The 25,901-nt window shown below is 49.0% G+C and overlaps 1 protein-coding gene across 1 annotated transcript; it reads right to left on the reverse strand.

Annotated features, from left to right (window-relative positions):
* Positions 1-924: 924 nt before the first annotated feature.
* On the reverse strand, positions 925-25,608 carry TMED10 (transmembrane p24 trafficking protein 10). The gene is made up of 5 exons (XM_050955758.1): positions 25,365-25,608; positions 19,566-19,686; positions 15,188-15,261; positions 3,626-3,752; positions 925-3,208 (listed from the first exon to the last, which is right to left on the reverse strand). The coding sequence occupies exons 1-5, from the start codon at positions 25,575-25,577 to the stop codon at positions 3,087-3,089; spliced, it is 657 nt and encodes a 218-aa protein (XP_050811715.1). The 5' UTR covers positions 25,578-25,608; the 3' UTR covers positions 925-3,086.
* Positions 25,609-25,901: the final 293 nt, after the last annotated feature.

A 25,901-nucleotide genomic window follows, 5' to 3' on the forward strand; every position in this document is an offset into this window, starting at 1 on the left:
ATAGAAGTATGGATTTTTTTGACTGCAACAACACTTAACTGGAGAGAATGAAAGCTCTCCTGAAAACACTAGTCTGAAATCCTTTCCTCTACTCCTGCAATGCCAGGGGTGTTCTAAAGAATGATGCAGCAGCACAGATCATGAGGGGAATTAGCAATTACCCATCTCACCATATGGGGCACCTGAGGAAGTGGTGCAGGAAGGGGTGCTCGCTTCCAGTACTACAATTCCAGCATCTCTCAGCAAGAGGTACAGGAGCACAACAGGGGACGCTGCCTGCATACAATAAAGAAATTGCCTAGTAGTCACTCCATTCAGTGCATATTTGTCACTCACAAGGGGCAAACCCATGTTTGAGATTTAAAGTTCCCTCTGTAGAACAGACCTAAAGTTACCCCATTTTTCTTAATGAACAGGAATAAGCGACAATGAGATAAGGAGCCTTTCAGCTCCAGAGCACCAGCCCATGTCAGTTACCAGCTGAGAGTTATTTGGTGAAATCATTTGATGGTCTCAGTCCAGTTGCTTCACAAAAGATGGCCCCCACAGGATCAGATGGCATAGTTAGTAGAGAGGGCAAGGATTTAATGAACCAGAGACACTCTCCCTGTTAGAGGTGGTCCTTCTAGGTCAGTGTGAGTGCTGTTTGTCCTGCTGATGCCTGTACTGTACCTGTTCTGCAAACTGAAGGCCTGCAATCTCCAGGCCTATCAACATGACTCCTTTTAGCAGCCCAGAATTCACTTACATTCCTCAGACAAATTTAATTTACAAGCAGTTACTGAGGTTAGAGTGGAGGAAATTGCAAATCTCCTTTAAGTGCTGAGACTTCCCTGGTTAGCGTGCCTGCAGTCAGGATTGCAAGGAGAATCAGTTAGTGGGAATGTAGCCTGAAGAGGACAAGAGACACACAATTCAGGAGGGTTATTTTTCCAAAGGAAGCTTTATTTGAGAAAAATGACAAAATCCCCAGACAAGTAATTACAGGCAATTCTATACAAGTTCCCAGTGTCTGTTGCCCAGTCCCCATACCACAAGAGCTAAGAGCAGAGACAGAGGCTGAGCAACATCAATGTGACTACAGAGCAACAGTCACCTGGGTGTAGTGCTAGCCTCACAACCTCATTTATGTAAGAGATCTCAGTGTGCCAACATAGCAAAGAGGTTAGCAAAAGCAGAGACAGGAGAAGTGCCTCCAAACATTCTTTTCATTCTCACCCTTTTTAAGCCTTAGCAGATCTGCTAGAGGCTTCAGACTGTGGGAAGCTAAGCTCCCTGTAACTATCTCTTCCAGCTCAGTCCCATCCTGAGACATCTTTGCTGTGGTGTTGTAACAGCTTCCCAGTGCTTAAAGGGATAAAGCAAGTGGGCCTTGGGTTCTGAACAGAGCTGTTAAAAAAGCAGAAATTAAAAACATCTTGGGCACTTGCAGGTGGAACTAATAAGGTCAGGATCTTGTAGATGGGGGAGGAGGAGGAGGGGCTAGTGAAGAAAGAGCAAAAAGCCTAAAAAGATACAAGATTTCTGGACAAATGATACAAAACTGTGACTTGTCTAATGGATTTAGAAGACAATAGAGGGTCTTACTTTCAATTTTCTCCTCTTCCTTCCTGGCTGCCTGTGGGCTTTTTTTTTTTTTTTTTTTTTAAATAGCAGAAGGATAAATTCAGACTAGAAAAACATTTCACAAAATAATTTCAGAAAACACAAACACCACAAACGCTGCTTTGTCTGAATGGCAGGGAGACCTCTGGGCTGGAAGGACGAGGGGCGTGTGATCAGGGGCTAGGCCCTGATGGTCTTTTTGCTCTAAGGGAAGATGAAAGAATTTTCATAATTCTGCCCAGAAACCCTTGTGGGATAAGTCCAGGAAATGAATCTACCTGGTCTGTTTAATCCAACATTGTGCTAGGGGCAGTAGGACTACAGAGGGCCTCTCACTACATACAGCACAGCTGCTCTCACCAGTTTAGGGAAGACATTTCTGCCATTGTCACATGTGCTCGTCAACTCAGAGACCCTCAGAAGGGGCACAACCGTGTTCCCATTGTGTACTGTACTCTGCTTCATCTGCACTCCCTCGGCTCCTCTGAATGCTAGCCGGGAGGGTGTCCCACACATCCCCAGAACACAAAGCAGGGCATGTCATGTATAGGGAATGAAGGTCCAACCAGCTACACTTGGCATTAACTCTAGCAGATGAGAAGAGGGCCTCACGAAGTTCCCAACCTACCATGCTCCCATTCTAAAGATGGGCCCAAGCCTGCATTGCAAATCTGAATCGGAGCAAGGCCTTCTACCTCCACACAAAGGTCCCTCAGTGACCAAGGCGCTTTCAGGGAACTGCTGCATCGTTTCAGAAAGAGAAGCAAATCCAAGACAAACACATGGGGACAGGGTGGGGCTGACTCTCAACAGCTTGTTTGAGTCAGGCAGGCTTCTCTTCAAGCTCAGCAACATCTTGCCCAGCCTGTTAACTCCCCATTCTCCAAATCCAACCCTTATCTGCCTGAATGCATCGACCCATCATCATAAAGATTCCAGCTCCCACAGGGAGAAACACCAATGTCTATGACAGAGGCTAAAATTCAATGCCCCCTCCCTGCTAGCACTGCAACCCCTGTCACTTTGCACCAAGCTCTGTTTGCATATGGTTGGGTTCCAGAACTTTGGAGTTCCCCCTTCCCCAAATTCTAGCTGCATGGCACCTAATGAGCTTAGCTGGTTCAAGTGGCTCAGAGTAACACAATGGTCACAGACAGATGGGAGACACCAAGCTTAGAATATAAAAGGAGAAAAGACAGCGTGCAAAACCAACTGCAGCTGTCACAGAAACAAATTTTATTTCATCACTGCCTCCGGAGTCCCCAAACCCATCACAACCTCCCCCGCCCCTACCATCCAACAGGAGGTCAGAAGCCCCTTTGTAGTCTCCAGTGCTTATACTCCCCTCCCCTCTTAAGGGACAGTTCCTGCAGAAAACCTCCACTCAGCATGTATCATCTGCAAGATGGCTCTGGAGGGCCATGGCTGGGTCCCAGCGATGTCCAGCTGGGTTTGAGAGGAGGGGAAGGGGAATTACCCCTTTACTCAATCAGCTTCTTGGCCTTGAAGAAGCGACGCAGATAGAAGACCTGCCAGGTGGCCAGTCCGATGAGACAGAACATGGAGAAGATGCTGAAGTACAGGACCCTGATGTTAGTCGACTCTGAAACAGACAAACCAGTACAAAGAAGCTCTGATGCCCAGAGTCAGGATAGAGGATCCTCTTGAGGGGAAGGTCTCCCAGAAATCATCTTCCCTCAGCTCTGTAGAACTTCAGTGGTGAAATTTCAGATTTGAGGGTGAGGAGGAGGGAACTGGGGGCTGAGCTGATGCAGCACCACCATGAGGTTATTTTCCCATGGTAGAATCATGAGCATTGTGTGGGAGAAAAGGAATTGACTTCTAGAAAGGGCTGGTTGAGCATCCCCCTCCCAGAAGTTTAAAGGTCTCTTGACAGTGTACAGAACAGACAGTGATAGCTGTAATTGCCTAATCTCCAAATTCTGTCCCATTAACCCAGACGTAGTTAGAGTATAGATCTTACAGCTGCAGTCCTCCCTGGGAGTACATGATCTCTTACCATTGGTGTCCCGCATCTCCTCCTCTCGTTTCTTCATGTAAGCAAAGTCATTGACAATAGACTCAGAGAGGTCCTCCAGGCGCCGCAGTTCCACTTCCAGAGGCTTCAACTTCTCCACTTTAGCAATCTGTTAAGGGGATAATCAGTAAGTCACTGAGCTAGAAGCAGCAGCTCTTACATGGGCCTAGATCTGGGACATCTCTCCACTAGGACAGTGCCCTCTGCAGGCCAGAAAACCACAGGTAACTCCAAACAGCGAGGTTCTCCACACTGTTACTCCATCTACCCCACCAACTCCTAGCAAGACACCTATAGCTGCTCCGGCTCACAGCAGGAACATAGCATGGGTGCTCATGCATGCATGTATTTAAACACATTCCCTTCTGACTCTCCCTAGTTCTCATTCATTCAGAATTGGTTTCTGGGGTTTGGGCTGGTAGAGTCTGCCACGTGGCAGAAAGTTACAAGAAAAGTTACATGTTCTTGTGTGGGTGGTGTGATAACTCCATGCCGAAGGCCTGCACTCAGGCCCTCCCCACATGCCACAGGAAGGATAGAGAAAAAAAAACACAGGAAATTCAGTTACAAAGCCCACTTTGGTACTGCAACAACTTCAGGGATGAAAATGTAAACACACCGACTCAGAAAGTTCTAAGTTCCCCTTCCCAGAAGCACCGTAACTTGACTATATTGCATTTAAATCTAAGGCATAAACACGAGCGCACTCAATATGTGAACATGACATAGACGGGGGCTGCTGGGAACATGGAGGATAAAAAATTGGTTATTGTTTTAAAATAAAAAAATTCAGATTTTTAAAATTTAAATCTGATTTTAAAAAAATGTAAATACAGGTTTATTTTAAAAAATACACCCATTTAAAATTAAATTTGAAATTATGATAACCTATATTAAGGCCTGAAGTTATTATAATCTATTAAAATAATTTAAATTAAATAAATAATACTAATTAATATGCCTGGTGCCAATTTAAAAAAAAAAAAAAACCACTGAATTTATTGAAGTTACTGGCTAAGCACCTGGAGTCAGCTTTTGACTGCAATAGCCTCTTCTGCAGGTGCAGAGAGAATATTTTCTTCATTTCAGTTCATTCATCTAGTTCAGGTTAATGACTAACTCCTTACAAGTTAAGAAACCAATAGGAGTCAAAACAGCAGAAAAACTAGTTTCTCCTTTTTCATCTATAGGTATGAGAGAATGAGATCTATTAGTTCTAAAATCCTGACGGACAGAGTGACCAGAAAAAATCACTTCAATTTATTAACTACAGATAATATTTCCTTACATAAGAATGGCCATACTGGGTCAGACCAAAGGTCCATCAAGCCCAATATCATGTCCTCTGACAGGTGCCCCAAAGGGAATGAACGGACAGGTTATCATCAAGTGATCCATGCCCTGTCACCCAATCCCAGCTTCTGGCAAACAGAGGCTAGGGACACCATTCCTGCCAATCCAGGCTAATAGCCATTGATGGACCTATCTTCCATGAATCTAGCTAGCTATCTTTTGAACACCATTATAGTACTGGCCTTCACAACACCGTCTGGGCAAGGAGTTCCAGAGGTTCACAGTGTGTTGCATGAAAAAATACTTTCTTGTGTTTGTTTTAAACCTGCTACCTATTAATTTCATTTGGTGGCCCCTTGTTCTTGTATTATGAGGAGTAAATAACACTTCCTTATTTAATTTCTCTTTACTACTCATGATTTTATAGACCTCTATCATATCCCCCCTTAGTCACCTCTTTTCCAAGATGAAAAGTCCCAATCTTGTTAATCTCTCCTCATACAGAAGCCGTTCCATAGCCCTAATCATTTCTGTTGCCTTTTTCTGAACCTTTTCCGATTCCAATATATCTTTTTTGAGATGGGACAACCACATCTGCATGCAGTATTCAAGGTGTGGGTGTACCATGGATTTATGCAGAGGCAATATGATATTTTCTGTCTTATTATCTACACCTTTCTTGATGATTTCCAACATTCTGTTCCCTTTTTTGACTGCTACTGCATATTGAGTGGATGATTTCAGAGAACTATCCACAATGACTCCAAGAACTCTTTCTTGAGTGGTAACAGCTACTTTAGGGGGGAAGGGTAGCTCAGTGGTTTGAGCATTGTCCTGCTAAACCTAGGGTTGTGAGTTCAGCCCTTGAGGGGGCCACTTAGGGATCTGGGGAAAAATCAGCACTTGGTCCTGCTAGTGAAGGCAGGGGGCTGGACTCAAGGACCCTTCAGGGTCCCTTCCACTTCTAGGAGATAGGTATTTCTCCATTATTATATATTATAGACCCCATCATTGTATATGTATAGTTAGGATTATGTTTTCTGATGTGCACTACTTTGCATTTATCAACATTGAATTTAATCTGCCATTTTGTTGAATTTCATCTGCCTTTGTTTAACAAATTAGTTACCATATATACTCATTCATAAGCTGAATTTTTTTAGTAAAAAAGGGAAGCACCAGAGAAGGGGGTTGGCTTATGAACAGGTAGAGAGGGGGAGAGGTGGGACACAGCCCCTTCCCGCAACAGAGGGAGCAAGGAGAGGCAGCACAGCCAACAGAGCCAGAAGGGAAGAGGCAGGGCCAGAGTCTCTCCGCTTCTGGCCACGCTGCTCTCCCCCACCAGCCTCCAAAGCAGCTGCAGGTCCGGGTCTCCAACCTCAGAGCACGCTGTGGCTGCGCCGCCCAGCCCAGCCTGCTGAAACATGCTGTGGCTGTGCTGCCCAGCCTACCAGAGCAGCTCCAGCCAGGTCAGAGACATCCTCCTCTGGCCCTTCCCAGATAAGGTGGGATGGGATGGGATAGGGAGAGTGTGGGGGGGTCCTGGCCTCAGGGTGGGGTCATGTGGTGGTGGTCACAGGGGTTACTCCCAACCTCCAGCTTCTCCTCCCCAAAAAATTTCCCCACCAGTTGCTGTCCTGGCCCATCAAGGTAAGCAGCTGGCGCACCGGGACACTTTGTCTGCTTAGGTTTACCTCCATGCCTGCGGACGCTCGAGGTAAACAAACCATCTCGGCCTGTCAGCGGCTTATCCTGATGGCCCGAGATCCAAAGTTTGCTGAACCCCTGAATTATAGTGTCGGCTTATGAACGGATCATAAAAATTTTCCATTTTTACTTATCCGTCTTGGGGGGAGTCAGCTTATAAACGAACTGGCTTATGACCGAGTATATATCGGAGATTTAAGTGTAACATGTATCTTGATAAACTTTCTTCTTATGTATTCAGCACATTTAAAATAATTTTAGTTAAATAAATTAAAAAAAAAATACTGTTTGTGTATTTTTAACTGAATTTGAATTTTTATCCAAATAAAGCTGGACAGAAATTAGATATAAAAAATTAATCATCATCTGGGAAATCAGAAATGCATCATTCATTTTCTAACATAATGAAAATGTAAAAATCAATACTCCAAATAAATATAAGTTCAGCTATATAATAATTGCTTAAACACATGTATAAATGCAATGTATGCTTCCTGGTTATTAAAAAGTAGCAGCAAATTTAGTATAAAGTCTATATTTATTGGAAAACCAACATGTTCTAATGGTTATCAATGAGAATCAATCTTTCTTTAGGAAAATAACTAAAAAGTAAAAATGCAAAACATGATTAAAATTGATGATTTAAATCAAAGTTTTCTGCTAATTTAAATAATGATTTAAATCAATCAGCTCTGGCTTGAAAGCAGATTACATTTCTCGCCATTGCTACATTTAAATTCTCCACCCTAGTGTAGAAGTAACACAGGTTCCTGCCCCGAATTCACCATTATTAGTATTGCCATCTGCTCTGTGGAGCCATATAGATGTGCTGATATACCTAGTAAGGAATTAATTTGTCAAAAAAATGTTTGTGAATCTTTTTTGATGTCTGTATTGTTACAGACATACTTGCTGACAGGTACTTTGAAATACATTACCAAAACAATTGAAAATCGTGTGATTATATTGTTATTTTGACAAATAAAATATGCAGAATTTTTTATTTTTTTGGCACAGAATTCCCTCATGAATACTATTTGTTTCTGCAAGTAATTGAGTCACTGTGTGATTAACACCACACAGCGTGAGTGTATCCCCATTGAAACAAATGCTTTGCCAGACTCGGGCGTTAGTGAATGACATAGCTCATATCCAGCGTAGTACTCAGCATGTCATTGTACAATCACTGGACTAGAAATTAAGACAATAGATTGGAAGTGCAATGGAAGTGGAAGCTCCAGCATGGCAGTGGGGAGCGCATGCCACTGGCTGCAGAGCTGGGGGATCACCCTGACACCCACACCCCCTTTGGGACATGGACTTGGCAGTGGGGCTGCACCCGACCCTAACACAGCGCAAGGGCCAGGCCTGCCCCACCCCAGAGCCCTGTTCCTCTGGGCCAGGTGCATGCATTAGCAAGCAAGAGGGGGATACTCTCATGCACACCCAGATCTGCCACCACAATCCAGGTGTGGGGCAAGCAGGCTCAGCCTGCCAGGAGCCAAGTGTGGAAGGGTTAGTGTGAGGGAGCCAGGTGTGGGGGATTGTGTTCTGTGGGGAGCAATCTGAGTGTGGGCAGCTCAGTGGGGGGGGGGGTGTCCAGGTGCAATCTGGATACACAGGAACTCAGTGGGGGGTTCCAGGTGCAGGGAGAATAGGTCTCGGGGGGGGGGGGTGGTGGTGAAGGGTGGGTGGTTTGGGCTCAGCAAGGAATGTCTGGGTGTGGGGACCATGGGGCTTGGAGGGGAGGGGGGGGAGTTAGGTGCAGGGAGCTCAGCAAGGAGGTCCGAGTGCTGGAGGAGTGAGGCTCAGTGGAGGTCTGGGTGCAGAGGGCTCAGCGGGGTGGTGCAGGTCAGCAGGGTGGAGGGTTCAAGTGCAAGGGGCTCAGCAGGGGATGGTCTGGGTCTTGGGGTGGGAGTCTGGATGCAGAAGGGTGGGGCTTGGTGGGAGGGTCTGGGTGCAAGTGGAGGGGGGGGCATGTGTGTGTGGTCTGGATGCCCTGGAGGTGGGTCTGACCCAACCCTGGCCCCAGGAAGGCCCGTGCAAGGGAAGAGAAAGTCCTTTCCCTCCCCTCCAGCCCAGCTGGAGCCCAACACATGGTAGGAGCCACTGGCTGAGGCATCCCCAGCCCTGCCATTCCCTTGCTCTGGGCACACCACGATACCGAGCAAGAGGGACAAAGTCTTGCACTCACGCCCAGCCTCCTGAAGCAGTGTTTTGTGTCTCCCCCGGCTGCTCCCAATGCCCAAACCAGATGCGCCCACGTGGGACCGCTGCCTGGGACAGGTGCATGAATTAATTACACCTCTACCCCAATATAACGTGGGTTTGCATACAACGCAGTAAAGCCCTGACATGCTGCTCTGAGCAGCGTGTTAAGGGTGCTGGGCCAGGCCGGGGCCAAGGGGTTCAATAAGGGGCACAGGGTCTTGGGGGCGGTCAGGGGCTTCCCCACCTGGTCTGGGGAGCAGGAGCTGTGGGAGGGCACTTTTGGGGGCCCCACAGTGGCCCGGGGGATTAGCAGGGGGCCAGAAGCAGCCCCCTCTGCTTCCCTCGCTTTGGCCCCAGCCGTGTTGCTCAGGGGAGGGGGCTTGGGGGAAGGGATCCTCCCCCACACTCACCAGCGGCGGTGGAAGCGGAGCAGCCCGGCCCCAGCCCACTCCACTTTCCTTGCCCCGGACCCAGCCGTGTCACTGGGGGGCGGCTGGGGAAAGGTCCTGCACTCACCTGCGGCAGGAAGTGGAGCACCACAGCTGGGAGCTGGCGGAGTGGAGCTGGCTGGGGCTGGGCTGGGCTGCTCCGCTCCGCTTCCCGCCGCCGGTGAGTGCGCAGGGCGTCCTTTCTCCAACCTCCCCGCACTCACCGGCGGTGGGAAGCAGAGCAGCCCAGCCCAGCCCCAGCCAGCTCCACTCCGCCAGCTCCCAGCTGCAGCGCTCCACTTCCCGCCGCTGGTGAGTGTGCAGGGCGTCCATTCCCCAACCTCCCTGCACTCACCGGCGGTGGGAAGCAGAGCAGCCCAGCCCAGCCCCAGCCAGCTCCACTCCACCAGCTCCCAGCTGCAGTGCTCCGCTTCCCGCCGCCAGTGAGTGCGCAGGGCGTCCTTTCCCCAACCTCCCCGCACTCACCGGCGGTGGGAAGCAGAGCAGCCCAGCCCAGCCCAGCCCCAGCCAGCTCCATTCCGCCAGCTCCCAGCTGCAGTGCTCCGCTTCCCGCCGCCAGTGAGTGCGCAGGGCGTCCTTTCCCCAACCTCCCCGCACTCACCGGCGGTGGGAAGCAGAGCAGCCCAGCCCAGCCCCAGCCAGCTCCACTCCACCAGCTCCCAGCCGCAGCGCTCCGCTTCCCGCCGCCAGTGAGTGTGCAGGGCGTCCTTTCCCCAACCTCCCCGCACTCACTGGCGGTGGGAAGCGGAGCAGCCCAGCCCCAGCCAGCTCCACTCCGCCAGCTCCCAGCTGTGGTGCTCCACTTCCCACCGCAGGTGAGTGCAGGACCTTTCCCCAGCCACCCCCCAAGTGACAAGGCTGGGGCCGGGGCAAGGAAAGTGAAGCAGGCTGGGGCCGTGTCGCTCCACTTTCTGCTGGTGAGTGCGGGGGGACATCCTTTCCCCAACCTCCCTGCACTCACCGACGGTGGGAAGCGGAGCGCCACAGCTGGGAACTGGTGGAGTGGAGCGGACTGGGCCCAGGCTGCTCCGCTTCCTGCCGCTGCTGGGGAGTGCCTGTCAGGGGGCAGGGGTGTGGATAGAGGTCGGAGCAGTCAGGAGACAGTGGGGTTGGGTTGGGGGTGGGGTCCTGGGGATGATTAGGGACAGGGGTCTCTGGAGGGGCGGTCAGGAAACAAGGAACAGGGAGGGGCAAAGCAAGTTTGATATAATGCGGTGAGATTTTTTGTCTCCCAAGAACTGTGTTATATCAGGGCAGAGGTGTACTCTGCAGGAAGAAAGTAAAATCTGCAGGGAACAATAATTCTGTGCTTGCGCAGAGGTGCGGAATTCCCCCGAGTAAAATGGACAGCACAGCGTATTCTGCTCAAGCTGTTTTATGGGCAGCTAACGGGGAGATCAAACCTGGGGATTCTATAAACAGTGGCTTTTAAAAAAAGTAGGAGCAAGAGAGAATAGATTTAAAAAGATATTTAGAGTCAGACCAATATTAGCTAATTGATGATTTCAGTAAAAGGCTTTACGCATACCATGCCGCCACCTCCTCAATTAATCCCCTTCCTATACAGGGGCCCACAGCACACAACCTTTCCTAGTAGCTTTGGGTACGTTTACACTGCAATAAAAAAACCTGCAGCACCAGGCATCAAGAGCCCTGGTTAATTGACTCTGGCACAGGCTGCAGGGCTAAAAATCGCAATGGAGAGTTTCAGGCTCAGGCTAGAGCCCAAGCTCTAAAATCCCACAAGGTAGGTCTCAGAGTCCTGGCTCCAGTCCAAGCATGAACCTCTCCACTTCAGTTTTTAGCCCTGCAGCCTGAACCCTGAGACAACTGACCCAGGCTCTGAGACTGGATGCCACAGGTTTTGTCCTGCAATGTAGACATACCCTCAGTGACTAAATCTCCGGTCAGGCACCTGATGAAACAAGTCTGGAAGTGAGTGAGACTCAGATGACTTCCTCTACGATGCTGCTCTCCACATCCAGAACTGAAGGATGGCGAATGGGAAGGCTCTGCTGGGAAAAACCTAAGCTTCTCACTGGGCCAAGCCCAGAACACCCCTTTACATACTTCCAGGACTGAAGGGGGTTAACAGGTCTCCCTTTAGTGCAGCTAAAGGGAGATCTGTTAATCCCCTGCAAATATACCCAGGGCTTCCAGGGCACCCACCTGTCCGCCATCATGCCACTATTCCATTATTAACCAGCATGGTGTTCTGAGGGCTTGTCTACAGTGGGGTTTTTGCAATGGTGCAGTTACACTGGTGCAAACTCCTACCTAGCTGTGGTGTGAAAATGACTTGTACAGGTGCAGCTTACCTGGTTTGAAATTGGGGTAAGTCACACCAATGCCAATCACTTTTTACACTGTTGCTACCCATCTATAACAGGAACTTGCATCTTTCTGAACGACCCTCTCCCCCTCTAACCCTGCCCATCCATCCAGAGAAGAGCAACAAGAATGATTAAAGGTCTTGAGAATATGGCCTGTGAAGGAAGGCTGAAAGAACTGGGTTTGTTTAGTTTGGAAAAGAGAAGACTGAGAGGGGACATGATAGCAGTTTTCAGGTATCTAAAAGGGTGTCATAAGGAGGAGGGAGAAAACTCGTTCACCTTAGCCTCTAAGGATAGAACAAGAAGCAATAGGCTTAAATTGCAGCAAGGGAGGTTTAGGCTGGACATTAGGAAAAAGTTCCTAACTGTCAGGGTGGTTAAACACTGGAATAAATTGCCTAGGGAGGTTGTGGAATCTCCATCTCTGGAGATATTTAAGAGTAGGTTAGATAAATGTCTATCAGGGATGGTCTAGACAGTATTTGGTCCTGCCATGAAGGCAGGTGACTGGACTCGATGACCTCTCGAGGTCCCTTCCAGTCCTAGAGTCTATGACTCTATAAATCCTTCTCTCTCCCCTATAAGACTTAATCAGCCACTTGTCTTTGTGGTAAGAATTTAATTTGATTCACACTTAGAGGGATACTGAAAGCTGAAGTTTTGCAGAAGGCCTCAACTGGCAGCACATTTCACCATTAGGGGCAGCAATACAGTCCTTTGAATCCAGCTCTATGTAAGTCACAGACTGTGCACTAGGGGGCAATGATCGAGCCCTTCATCTCCTTATATTGTGAATACTTGGAGGTAATGTGCAGTGCCAAGAAAGGAAAGACTCCCTTCTGCAGAAGGGGCCCCAGAAATGTGTGCGGGTACTGGACACCCAGCTTCTTTACTGGCCCTTTCTCTGGGCCAAAGAAAGTCAATAGGGCATAGGAGTTGCTGAATAGGGAGTTTCCCATGTCTGGAGGCCCTGTTTTCACATATTAGAATCGTAGGACTGGAAGGGACCTCTACAGGTCTTCTAGCCCAGTCCCCTGCACTCCTGGTAGGACTAAGTGCTACCTAGACCATCCGTGACAAGTGTTTGTTTAACCTATTCTTAAAGACCACCAATGATTGGGATTCCACAGCATCACTAAGTAATTTGTTTCAATGTTCAGCTACTCTTACAGTTAGAGAATTTTCCTAATGTCTAATCTAAAATCTCCCTTGCTGCAATTTAAGCTCGTTATTTCTTGTTCTGTTCTCAGTGGATAAGGAGAACAATTTATCACCCTCCTCTTTATAACAACCTTTGATGTACTTGAAGACTGTTATGTCCCTCTCAGTCTTCTCTTCTCCAGACTAAACAAAAACATTTATTTTTCAATCTTTCCTCCTAGGTCTTGTTTTTAGACCTTTAATCATTTTTGTTGCTCTTCTCTGGACTTCTCCAATTCGTTCACATCTTTCCTGAAGTGTGGTGCCCAGAACTGCATACAATACGCCAGCTGAGGCCATAGCAATGCTAGTCAAGTGGAATAATTTTTTCTCATGTCTTGCTTACAACACTCCTACTAATATTATGGGAATGCTGCCTCAAGTTCTATTTCAGCCTGACTGTGTAGACTGAGCAAGACCCTTCTCCTCTGCCACTCCAGCTGCTAGCACTTCTCCTTGTCTCTTTTCCTTTGGTTACTCTCCTAAAACAAGTGAGGGACACAAAGTGGCAGGAGGATTCTGTATACTGAGTAAACACCAGACAGTTGCACAGCTCCCTCTCGTCTTAATGCTAAGCTTTGCAGTGGGGGTGACTAGGAATGCCTGCGCACCCATACTCTGCCTAGCATACACCATGAGGTGGTAACATTGGGGCAGACTCTGAGCCTGAGTCTATTTCTCAATGCCTAATCTCTGGGAGCAGAACCTGACCTGCAGGTAGATAAAGCGAGTCAGCACTGTCCACTGCAGTGTGGACAGAAAGGAGGAGCAGTGACTTCTGCTTGTGGGAGAAGGGGAGCCTGTAGGGTAACTTGACAAAAAGCTTCTTGGAGAGCAACTCCTCCAGCTTTCTCTGTGGGTGCTGCCTCGGCCCAGCTGTGCACATCAGGTTCACGGCCTAACTCACTTCCCAGCAGGGAAAAGGATGGTCTTTACTGTAGGTACTAGGCTGAGACTTGGGAGCTCAAGATTATTTTCTTGGCTCAGCTACAGGCTTCCTAAATGACCTTTGGAAAGTCCCTTCCCCTCTCTGTGCCTCCTCTCTTCATCTGTAAAATGGGGATAATACTTAATCTTTAAATACATACACACAATTATAGTCCTGTTATCGTCCCACCTAGACACATTTACCACCAATCCCTATTTTCTCTTCTCCGAGCTCAGTATAATTTGTTAATATCCGGATGGTAGATGCCCAGAACTGACTGTAGTGTCTCAAGAGGAAGGATAGCTCAGTGGTTTGAGCATTGGCCTGCTAAACCCAGGGTTATAAATTCAATCTTTGAGGGGGCCACTTGGGGATCTGGGGCAAAATCAGTACTTGGTCCTGCTAGCGAAGGCAGGGGGCTGGATTTGATGGCCTCTCAGGGTCCTTTCCAGTTCTAGGAGATGGGTATATCTCCAATTATATATTATAAGTACTGTCAGACCAGAGGACAGAGAAGGCCTGTCCTCTACCTGCTCCAGGATGCGAGGTCTTTACCTATCTACCTCAGAACTGCACTATCACTTTTTGCTGCCATCTAACACTGCAAACTCCTGCCTAATTTGCTGCCCACTCTACTCCCTGAACCATTCCTGCTTCCCGGGTACATCTTTTCATGTGGTGTTCAGTTATTATTCCCACTGAACACGTACAAGAGCTTTCCCTAGCTTACGACTGATCTTCCCAGGCATCAGCCCTGCAGGGGTCAAAAGCCAGAAAATATAAGCTTAGAAAAAACCTGGCTAACAGTTTGAAAGAGAGCTACCAAACTTCCCTTCCCTCTCCCTCCCCAAACCAGCTAGTGACTGTCCCAGGTAATTGGTATCCCATGTCCAGGCCCAACACCTGACACAATCCTTCTCCCTGCCTACTGCTCAGCATGCCTCAGCACTTCAAGCCAACCTGCAGATTTGTACTGGCAGCTCTTCTGACTGTGAGAAACACTGAAATTGTCCCTGAAAAGGCAGCTGCCCCCTCCGAGGAGGTTGTGGATCAGCATCTCTTGTGGTTGTGAATGGAAATTATAAAGCTTCACATTTAGGAGGCTTTGCCTTTTCCTTGCATTGCCCCCTGCTGTTGGGGCAACAGAAACTACTGGTGTCAGCCTGTTATTGACTCCAATACCTAAACCCCAGCTGGCTGGCTGAGAAACTTACCTCTTGGGCCTCGGCCCACCCAGAATTAGAGCAGCCAGGTTTTTTTTAGATCTCTACCACATGAGACGCTAATAGAAGCTCCCAGCTGCAGACAGGCTTTCATCACAGCTGGGAAAGCAGTTTCCAATCGTAAGCCCCAGATCCAAACACAGCGTCACGTGATTGCTAGGAAGGAGCTCTGAGGTACCGGCAGCAGGCAAGGGACATACCTCCTCATAGTTCTTTGCTTCCACTCCATGCTTCATGTCCAGGATCACGAGCTGGTCCAGCATCCTCCCCGTTCCTGGAAGTGCATTGAAAGGATTCATTGTGCGCAGCTCTCAGGCTGCCAGGAACTCACCAACTCCCCTCATTGGAGAGAGATTCACAACACTCCTCCCCCGGCGAGTCTCCAGCCAGCTGCAGAAGCAGCACAGTCCTGCTTAAAATCACAGGACCTTCTGAATGAACCCTGGCTGATGGAAGGGCTCCCAGAGACAATGAGAACAAGCTGTAGCTAAGAGCACTAAGCGCACAGGACACAAGCCGCTGCCAGGCACCAAGACTGTTAAAGTGTGCCCAGACTCTGAATAGGGCTTCCCAAGGCAGGAGACACAGCCACCTCCACTCAGCAGACAGACTAGAGACACACATGAGTAGAGCAAGAGCTACAGACAACAGCCACCCCAGGGTGCAGGTCATTGCATATATGAAGGATGACAGCCAAAAAACAAGCTGGGGGAGAACAGGGGAGCCTAAAGCAACAGGCACAGGGCTACAGCCAACTACCACATATGGGAGAGGGCAGGGGGAAAAGATTACAAGTATACAGGATTTTCCAGAGCATCTCATATTTCAGCTACATCAAGCTGCCTGTTCCACCACATCACCCAACTAGGAAGTGTTCGCAGATGAGAGATCTTCCCTATCCAAATACCCGGTAGCCTAAAGCAGGGGTCGGCAACCTTTCAGAAGTGGTGTGCCGAGTCTTCATTTATTCAGTCTAATTTAAGGTTTTGCGTGCCAGTAATACATTTTAATGATTTTAGAAGGTTTCTTTCTATAAGTCTATAATATATAACTAAACTATGGTTGTATGTAAAGTAAATAAGGTTTTTAAAATGTTTAAGAAGCTTCATTTAAAATTAAATTAAAATGCAGAGCCCCCCCCGACCAGTGGCCAGGACCAGGCAGTGTGAGTGCCACTGAAAATCAGCTCGCATGCCGCCTTTGACACACGTGCCATAGGTTGCCTACCCCTGGCCTAAAGGAAGGTGCATGGATACCACCAGTTCTAATCTCACCTCTACTGATTATGCACTTCAGAGTCCTTATCAGGAAGAACAGTCAAGAATTCCTTAGGAGATACTCAGGTATCATTCCCGCAATTTACAAATAAGTTAAAAGCAGAGTTACACAAGGTCACTTCAGGCAGAGCTGGGAAAATATCCCAGATCTCTAATATAACAGGCAAAAGCTTTATTCCCCTCAGCTACACAGGCTTTCAGAATGAATGTGTCAAAGCTAGGTGTCTGGCTATCCTGCCTCTAACCAACCACGCTCTAACCATTAGCAAACACTTCCCTCTCAGAGCCGAGAACAAAATCCAGGATTCCTACTGTCCAACATTCTACTGCTGTCTACCAAAAAGTTGTATAACCCACTGGCAACATGTGTGTCTTGCACACTCTTCTAGCAGCTGTTCCACACTGAGTATAATGTATTCCTTTGGCCCAAGCGAGAGATGTCTCTGCTGTAGATCTGAAAGCCCGGGATTCAAATTTGGGGAGGAGGGAAGGTCTTTATGATTGCACAGGGTGGAATTTTTTGTCTAGTTCTTGTTTAAAAAATTGGTCAATATAATTCACACAGAGAGGAAAGATCCTTAAAACAGAATTAAAAACCATTGTAATCTGCCAGTGACACCATGATACGCAGCAAACCCTGGTGGTTTCACATTTCAGCAATTTGCCACACATTTTGTTTATGTTATGCAGACAGATCTGGAGGCTGAGAGGAAAGGGGGGGAGCTACTGCCAACAGCCACACAAGGGCCTTCAACACAGGCAGATCAGTGAGGGATTTTTTGCATATTATGTAACTTACAGAAGTTTGAGTAGGGTTTTGGGACCCTCAGGCTGAGGTGAGCAGAGCGAGAAGCCTGGTGGACAGGACAACAAACCTTGAAGCATGAGATGAGGGGACAGCCACCACGTAGCAGGAAGAGTGAGAGAGCCGGTGAGTGCAATAGGGGTGGGGAGCAGGCACTTTGTGAGGGGTTAACATTTTCAGGGGCTTCCAGATGGTGATCCCCTGGGAGGCTGCTAGGCCTGAGGCCCAGGGTGGTTTACATTGGGTTCCAAGGATCTTCAATAAACTCCCTGTTCCCTCTTGTAGCTGAGGAATTGGTGGTGTCAAGACATGAAACAAAATAAATGATCCTGGGGTTTTAGAGACTGGGAGTCCTGATTCACTCTGCCCAGCTCCTGCAAAGCCCTTCGTGAAGATGGGGCCTTTCACAGGCCACTTCAGAATAGCTGCTGCAGCTACTCAAAAGTGGGGAGAGAGTAGCTGGGCCTGGGGCAACTTCACCAGGGTCCACACAACTACTCATGTGCCAGCTCAAAGGGGAAACATGCAACTTAACCTGTGTCTCTCAGACGAAGCTGTTAAAGGTCTGTTCTCCCCAAAAAGAAGGTAGGAAGAGAACAGGCTGTTCCAGACAGATAGGGGTTCTGTGCTCCTAACGCAGGGTGCCAAGCAGAGAGGAAGACGCTGCCCCAGGCTTTGGCAGTGAAGTGATGCTCCAATTCCCCAGACAATCCAGCTCCTGCTATTCCATTGCTAGGTGGGATTGTGGCCAGTTCTCCACATGGGCCTTAATAGCAATTCTGACCTGAGCCTTGTAATGCAATAATTGTCAGACCAGGGCAAATGGATAAAGGAGGAGAGACACAGCCTGATGTACACCACCCACACTCAGAAGAGTTGCCAGGAGAGATCCCCATGTCTGGCAAGCTGCCCTGTCCCAGATCCTGGGGCCCTGCACAAGGAGCTGATCTGCCACCTTTCACTTCCTCTTCCCCATTTCTGTGGCTGGGGGTTGAGAAATCCTAGTTGTTCAGAACCCACCTGGCACAACGGCTCTGCGTTTTCTCCACCAACAGTTCCTACTGCCCAGCTTGCCCTCCCAGGAAAGCCACAGCTCTGCTAGTGATGAGCACCTCCCAGGCTGCAGCCACAGCTGGGACTGCTCTGCTCACAGACACCAAAGGGGTCCAGTAGGAAACTCCTTAACAGGGCAGCAGGGAGAATTGTCCAACTGAATTAGCTCAGCAAAATTCAATCAATTCCCCCAGAACTGACATTCCAGGGGAGCCAGGACCTTCCACTCCAAAAGACTCAAGCCTCCAAAGCGATGGGGGACGGTGCTCCTGGAAGAGCCATCTCTTGAATGAGATATAAAATCAAAGCCCTGATTTGGTCAGGATGTTGGTTATAACATCCTGATTCTTATGCAACATGGCACAGGATCTTCAGCATTGCACAAGAATCAGAGTGTTACAACCTACAGCCTGACCAAATCTCAAGCTAGGTTAGCGTCTGCCATTTCAGCCAGTCCTAAGCCCGGGGCAGAACAGCTCCTCCATCCTACACCAAAGTGCCTGCATTTAGATCGGGGGTGGGAGTGAAGCAATCTCTATGGCCAGTCCGTAAAGCTCTCTGGGATCCCGTACGATAAGGCATAAGAGGAATGGGATCACAAAAGGGGAACCATTGCAGAGACTGTGAGAAGAGGGGAGCACCCCAAGTTGAAGTAAGGCTACAGCAGGGATCAGATCAGCCTTCCCCAGATTGGGGATGGAACCCGCATGCTTGCGGTTTTCAGGGTGTTTGTTCTGAACGTGATCCCAGCTATTCAGCAGGGAGTGGCAAATGCGTCACACTCACAGGAAATGGCAGCCCCAGTGCGAGTTAGGCAACTGTCCCTGCAGCACAAGGGCAGGACTGACGTCCAGCTCACTTCCTCTTCCCTCTGTCAAAGGATCACTCAAAGGAAGAGACACCCTGTGCAACCACAGGCAACTATCACAGGGTGCTGCAACCCCTCTGGGAAGGGGCTCCCAGCCTAGCACAGGGCTGCTGCCACAGGGTGCACCCAAAAAAGGGACCACCCTCTACCATCAAAGAGGAGAAGGAAGAAGTGGGCAAACGGGGAGGACAAATGGGTATCAGCCTACTCTGTGCTGTCAGAATTGAGATGTGAGGAGAGGCAGCATGGGAACAGCACTTCTGGGATGCCCACCTGCTGCCCACAATTCCGTGCTGGTGACCCCATTCCTCTTGTGCCTGGGCCTGAAGGATCCCATAGTGCTCTGCAGGTGAGCCGCAAGGATCATTTCACCCCCAATCCTAATGCAAGCAACAGCTGTTCTGCACCAGTAACACGAAACTCCTCATCCCAGAGGATCCCATTCTTCTTGGCATGAAGAATCCCAAAGTGCTTTGCAAACTGGACATTGAAATTGCTTCACCTTGACCCCTCACCCAACATACTCCACCAAGAGTAAGGAAGAGGGAGGGCTGGGAGCAGCTTTCTGCACTCACCCACAGGGAGCTTGCTCTCGAAGCAAGCCTCGAACATATCATAGTCTTCAGTGGTGAAGGCAAACTTGCCCTTAGTAGCATCCTCCTTGGAGTAAAGGATGTGTCCAGCTGAGTCAGTTATCTGTAGGAGAGACAGACAGCAAGAGTGGCTCAAGCACAGACGCAGGCAGGAGCACAGTCCCTCAATGACACATGGACAAACTTAGGCTCTTCCTGTGCCCTCTTTAGGGTTTGCTGCACTTTGCTTCCATCTGCCCCATTTCAATTCCTCTCCTCCCCCAGGCTGGCAAAAACAGCAGACTTCTAGGATCTCATTTCACTGAGTTTTTAGTTAAAACAACCTGGACACAGACTAATTTAAGTTGTCTAATTCCCTGAATCCTTGTTCATTGACTTCTTAGGGTATGTCTACATTACCTGCTGAATTGGCAGGTAGTGATCGATCTAGAGGGGATCGATGTATCATGTCTGGTCTAGGCGCGATACATTGATCCCCGAATGCGCTCCTAGTCGACTCCGGAACTCCACCAGGGCGAGAGGCAGAAGCGGGCTCAATGGGGGAGCGGTGGCCGTCGATCCTGCGCCACAAGGACGCAAAGTAGGTCAATCTAAGTTGATCTAAGATACGTCGACTTCAGGTACGCTGTTCTCATAGCTGAAGTTGCGTATCTTATATTGATCCTCCGCCCCCCAGTGTAGACCAGGCCTTAGCGTCTCCTTACTTGCTAGGATTGTAAATTCCCAAAGTAATGCTCAGCAAAGCACAGAGATTCTCTGGCTCCTACAGCGAAAGGTAACGAGGGACAAACAGAACGGACTTTCCAGCAGCAGAACTGCAGAAGGGGCAAATGTGCGCCATTAGATCCAAATGCCAATATGCCCTGAGCCGGGCAATGTTTGGGTATCAAGGTCTGTAGAAGTGGCACTTCATAGCACAGCTCAGAAGCAGGACTGCAGATCAGACAGACTATATAAGTTGAAGGAGTAACTGCTAATTTGTGCTGCTATCACAAAATTATTTAGATTAGTCAACTCTACAGATGGTTCTAACAAAGTTACATTAATTGACAGCACAATGGTAAGTGCCACTCAGGAAAGACATCACTGTGCATAGCTTAATTAAAACCTCTTCTCAGTGTGCAACAGTGTTAAAAAAAAAAAAAAAGCAGCAAACAAATATGCCAACTGATATAGTGAAGGTTTTAACACCACTGTATAAATCAATGGTATGCCCTTATGTGGAATACTATTCAGATATGATGATTCCCCCTATCTCAAAAGACAGAGCAGAAATAAAGGGGTGCTGAGGTGATGAGAAGTCTAGAAAGTATTCCAAATTAAGACATTGAGATCTTCAGGGCTACTTACAAAGGAGATAAGAAAACACAACAGAGACACACAAAACAGTCAATGAAATGGAAAGGCAACATATTTACAACTGAAAGGAAATATTTTTTCTTTTAAAACAAACCTAATTAATTTTCTGCCAGAGGATATCATTGAGGCCAAGAGTTTAGTAGGATTCAAAAGAGGTTCAGATATTTATATGGATAATGAGAACAACCAGGTTCATTAGGCAAGTTAAAAATAATAAGGGATGTAAACTCTCATGCTAAAGAGTACAAGCCATAACTAGCAGGAGGTTAGGAAGAAACTTCCTCTGTGGGCAGGTTGTTTCATAATTGTCTATTATGGGGTTTCTTGCAACTTCCTTGGAACTCTGTAGTATATGTCAGTGCCAGAGGAGGCTGGATGGACTAGGTGAATCACTGCTTTGGTACTGCAGTTCCTATTCAGAGGTTCATCTTAATCCAAGCAGCAGAGAGACTACAAGATACACTTGGTCAGCTTCTTGGTTAGCCTACCCTGCACACCATTCACAGAACAACTATGATTAACCAAATTCAAATTATTCAGGATGATACTGTATTGAGTTTGCACACTGAAGTCCGGTGAAGGAAACAAAGAAAAGGACCTACTTTAAAGGGTCCCTTGTATTTGGAGTACTGCCTTTTAAAGTTGACTGGGATTCTCACTGCTGTACTCTGGGGGAAGCTCTGAGTGCTATCTTTCCACAGAAGCAGTTGTGTGGTACACAGGCCTTACCTTTTTGCCTTGTCTCTAACACTAGCAGCAGAATGCTGGGGTGGGGATGAGGGGGTGAATAAGCGTTCAAAATGCACTCCCTGCATCAGTACCCAGCCAGGGCCGGGGAAGCTAATGATCCGACCAGTGGACCAAATTCGGTGATGAATCCTGATCATGTGCCAACTGAGGCACGTTGCGCATATGCTAAGAAGTAGTAGAGTGCCCAGAAGTAGATTTCAGAGAGTGGCAGCTCTGCTGTCTGCTTCCATCGGTATTGGATACCCGTTATTCAGACTCAGCCAGACACATTACCCATCAAGCTGGGCATGGGAGGGAAGCAGCTTATAACCCAGCCAACACTCTTATGGAAGGACAAGCTAACCTGAAAGGGATTCTTCTTAATGTTCAAACGTTATTTACAGTAATGCCATCCCTTACAGACAAAGCATTGTTCTCTGTCTTGACAAACAGCCCATCAATTCCCCACACTGCCTGCTTAAACAATGAGAGAGCCGCAAGTGACTAGGCCCAAGTGGGACGTCATCCACCCAAAAGCATCCACTCTGCAGCCAGCTGGCGCATTGTGCAGATTCCTCTGGAAGAGACGGTACCACTGTTAGTGCTGGCATTTCACCCAGCTCAGTGACAGGAACCATCTTCAATACAACACACAGTAACTACCAACTTTCTACACCTTGGTGACCTAGTGCTGAGAGGCTGCTCTGACAACCTGACCTTCCAGGCTGTGGGGAAGGTGCCACCTGGAGATATCCTGTCCTAAACAACTCCCCCTGGCTCCCACTGCACAAACACACTCAATAGAAAAGGAGCCCAAACCTAGCATCCTTAGAACACAAGTGTTGGCCACAGCAGTCCTGCATGACAAGGGAAGAGGACAAGAAATGCCACAGACTATTACCAAGCCTGAAGTGCTGCAAGAGGTTAGGGACGACCTTCAACCCAAGCTTGTTTAACATTCTAATAAAATAAATCACATTTCCCTCTGCCAGTGATATTAACCTCAATGCCCCATAAGGAAGCAAAGCCAGAACACAACCTTGGCACAAAAGTAATGCTGCATCAGGGACCCGGCTTTCTGTGGCAGACAGAAGTCTCAGAAGAGGAAGTGGAACCAGATGTACAAAGGATGGGTAAGCAAAGAACCAGGATACACTGGATCACTGAGTGAGAACAGAGGGGAGAGCACAATTCTGAAAAGGCTGCAAAGCACAAACTCTGCTCGTACGGGGCTCTGTAATCCACCACACCACCATGAGCTTTATCCATGCCATGTGTTATCAGAAAAACAACTGCAGAAATATTTGAGTTCTTAAGCCACTGTATATCCATCCTTCTTACAATGAATCTAGAATGCAATGAATGTACAGAGCTGAGATAGAGAGAGCGAGTGAGCTTAGGCCAGATCTACACTAAAAAGTTAGGTTGAGCCAGCTACGTCACTCAGGGTACGTCTACGCTACCCGCCATATTGATCTATCGGGGATCGATTTATCGTGTCTAGACGCGATAAAAATCAATCCCCGATCGCTCTGTCATCGACTCCAGAACTCCACCGCGGCGAGAGGCAGAAGCAGAGTTGACGGGGTAGCAGCAGTGGTCGACTCACTGCCGTCCTCATGGCCAGGTAAATCAACCTAAGATACGCCTACTTCAGCTATGCTATTGGCGTAGCTGAAGTTGCATACCTTAGGTTGACCCCAGTGTAGACCTAGCCGCAGGAGTGTGAAAAACCCTGAGGGACATAGTTAAGCTGAACTGTGGACCTCGCTACCACCTCTCAGGGAGGTGGATTAATTAAAGCAACTTGAGAACTCCTCCTGTCACTGTAGTGAGCACCTACACTGAAGTGCTAGAGCGGTGCAGTTCCAGCAGTTTAAGTCTAGACATAGCCTAACATTTAATAAAATAAAAAATGATGTAAAAGAGCCTTTCTAGACCTAAAAGTAGCATAAGGGCCAATATCCTGGGCCCTTCCTGAGTTCAAGGCAGATGTTGTGTCCCTCACTGTGAAGCTGGAAATCTTCCCTTTCCAGTGGGATAATGCTTCTTTTTCTGGCCCTGAGGATTCATAAGATATTGTACTTAAGTTTATCACAAATTCTCAAGCCTTCTGGACCTCAGGCAGGGACAATTAGTGGGGAAAATCCCACATTTAAAAAGAAAGAAGAAGCGTGTTTCTGAAAAACTGATTCACAAGGTGAGACCACTGCTCAGATGGGTGGGAGGTGATAGTGAAGTTAGAAGTGGCCACCAGAGAGGACATGTTATTGGGTGAGATGCAAGCAAGACTGTCAAAGCTGCATTAGAATGGCAGTTTGTCATGTGGATGGTATATGTGTATTATTCGTGCACACACTGCTTGGCCTTAACCTCAGCTCCAACAACCCTTTCACATCCCCTCACGTCCTCCTTGTGCTCCCACTTCTGTGCTTTCTTCCTCATATGGAATGCCCTCCAAGCGCCAGTGCGCCAAACTGCCACCCTCCCCTCAGTAAACCTGCCATTAATACCCCTGGCAACAGCAAGAAAGGAATAGTCTCCACATAATGCTATCTCCATGACCTTCTCCTCAATCCCGCCACACTGTGCCACATGCAGAGAGGGAGCCCTGATGTGGCCCTGTTACTGTAACCCTCTTCCCATCTATATTCCCGCTGTGCAATGTGAAGAGTGAACCCCAGCATCACTGTCGCTGTCACTCTCCCCTCAGTTCACAGAGATCAAGCTGCACGTGGCCCTGTGGCTGGTGACCAATCCTCCTAGTGTGCCATTTGCACAGATTGAACCTCGATATGCCCCTACGGCTGTAACACATCCCCCAGTGTGCCACGTGCACAGAGTGAACCCTAATGTGGCTCTATGGCTGTGGCCCATCCCCCAGTCTGCCATGTGCAGACTGAACCCCAATGTGGCCCTAAAGCTGTCAGCCTTTCCCCATTATGGCCATGTGCACTGTGTGAACCTCAATGTGACCCTATGGCTGTGACACATTCCCCAAACATGCCATGTGCACAGAGTGAACCTCGACATGGTTCCATGGCTGTGACACATCCACATCAGGGTTCACTCTGTGCACATGGCACACTGGGGGGGCTCCATGGCTGTGACCCCTCCACCCCAGATACACAGAGTGAACCTCAACATGGCCCTATGGCTGTGACACATCCCCCCACCCAAACATGCCATGTGCACAGAGTGAATCTCGACATGGTTCCATGGCTGTGACACATCCACCTCAGGGTTCACTCTGTGCACATGGCACACTGGGGGGCTCTATGGCTGTGACCCCTCCACCCCAGGTGCATAGAGTGAATCTCAACGTGGCCCCATGGTTGTGACACATCTCCAACCTGCCCCAAACATGCCACGTGCACAGAGTGAACCTCAACGTGGCCCTATGGCAGTGACACATTCCCCCCCCCCCCAACATGTCATGTGCACAGAGTGAACCGCAATGGGCCCTGTGCCTGGTCCCCTCCCGGCGTGGCAGTGGCAATGGCGTCGCGGGGGGGGGGGCACTTCCTTCCGTGGGTCCCGCAGAGCTCAGCTCTGGGCCGAGTCACGCCGCTCCCCGAGCCGAGCAGGCCCGGCCGGACCCGGGGAACCACTGCCCCGCGGGGACTCTGTCCACGGGGACCTAGGCCCTCACCACGCGGACAAGTCGGGGCTGCCCCCGGCCGCCCCCCGCACCTTGAGATTGGCGGACGGGCCGCTGGCCGCCCCCGGCGGGACCCCGATCTCGTACTCGCCGGTGACCAGCGTGTCGCGGTGGATCTCTTCGCGCAGGCACTTGCGGGCCTTGCCCGGCAGCTGGAAGGAGATGGGCCGCGCCGGGCCCAGGAGCAGCAAGAGCAGGGCCAGGGCCGGGCCGAGCCGAGGGCAGCCGGGTACAGGCAGCGGCATGGCGGCGAATCCGGGTCCCGGAGGCCGCGCTCCCTCCCGCCCCCCGCACCATGTGACCCGCCGCCAGCCCGCCTGTGTGAGGGGGAGGGGATGTTTTAGGAAGACCCGGGGGGAGGACAAAGCCGGGGGGATGAGGGCTTGTTGGGGGAGAGCAGGAGCGAGTATGGGAGAAAGCAGGGCATTAGGGAGAGGAGGGGACTGGAGACTTTGTGGTGGAGGGCGGCATTAGCTGTGTGGTAATGTTAAAAGTTGAAGCTGACCAGGTGATAAAATAGAGCACTGAGCGCCTCAGACAACAACTGAGTGACCCTAGGAGACAGACAG

The sequence above is a fragment of the Gopherus flavomarginatus genome, chromosome 5 (genome assembly GCF_025201925.1).
Source record: "Gopherus flavomarginatus isolate rGopFla2 chromosome 5, rGopFla2.mat.asm, whole genome shotgun sequence".
NCBI lineage: Eukaryota > Metazoa > Chordata > Testudines > Testudinidae > Gopherus > Gopherus flavomarginatus.

Bases quoted from the DNA above. Each gene is read 5' to 3' on its own strand.
- TMED10 (XM_050955758.1), bottom strand. From the start codon at position 25,577: ATGCCGCTGCCTGTACCCGGCTGCCCTCGGCTCGGCCCGGCCCTGGCC. The intron at 19,687-25,364 runs GTGCGGGGGGCG...TCTCTCCTACAG, and splicing joins GCCCGTCCGCCAATCTCAAG to ATAACTGACTCAGCTGGACA. The intron at 3,753-15,187 runs GTATGTCCCTTG...TCCCCTTAACAG, and splicing joins AAGCAAAGAACTATGAGGAG to ATTGCTAAAGTGGAGAAGTT.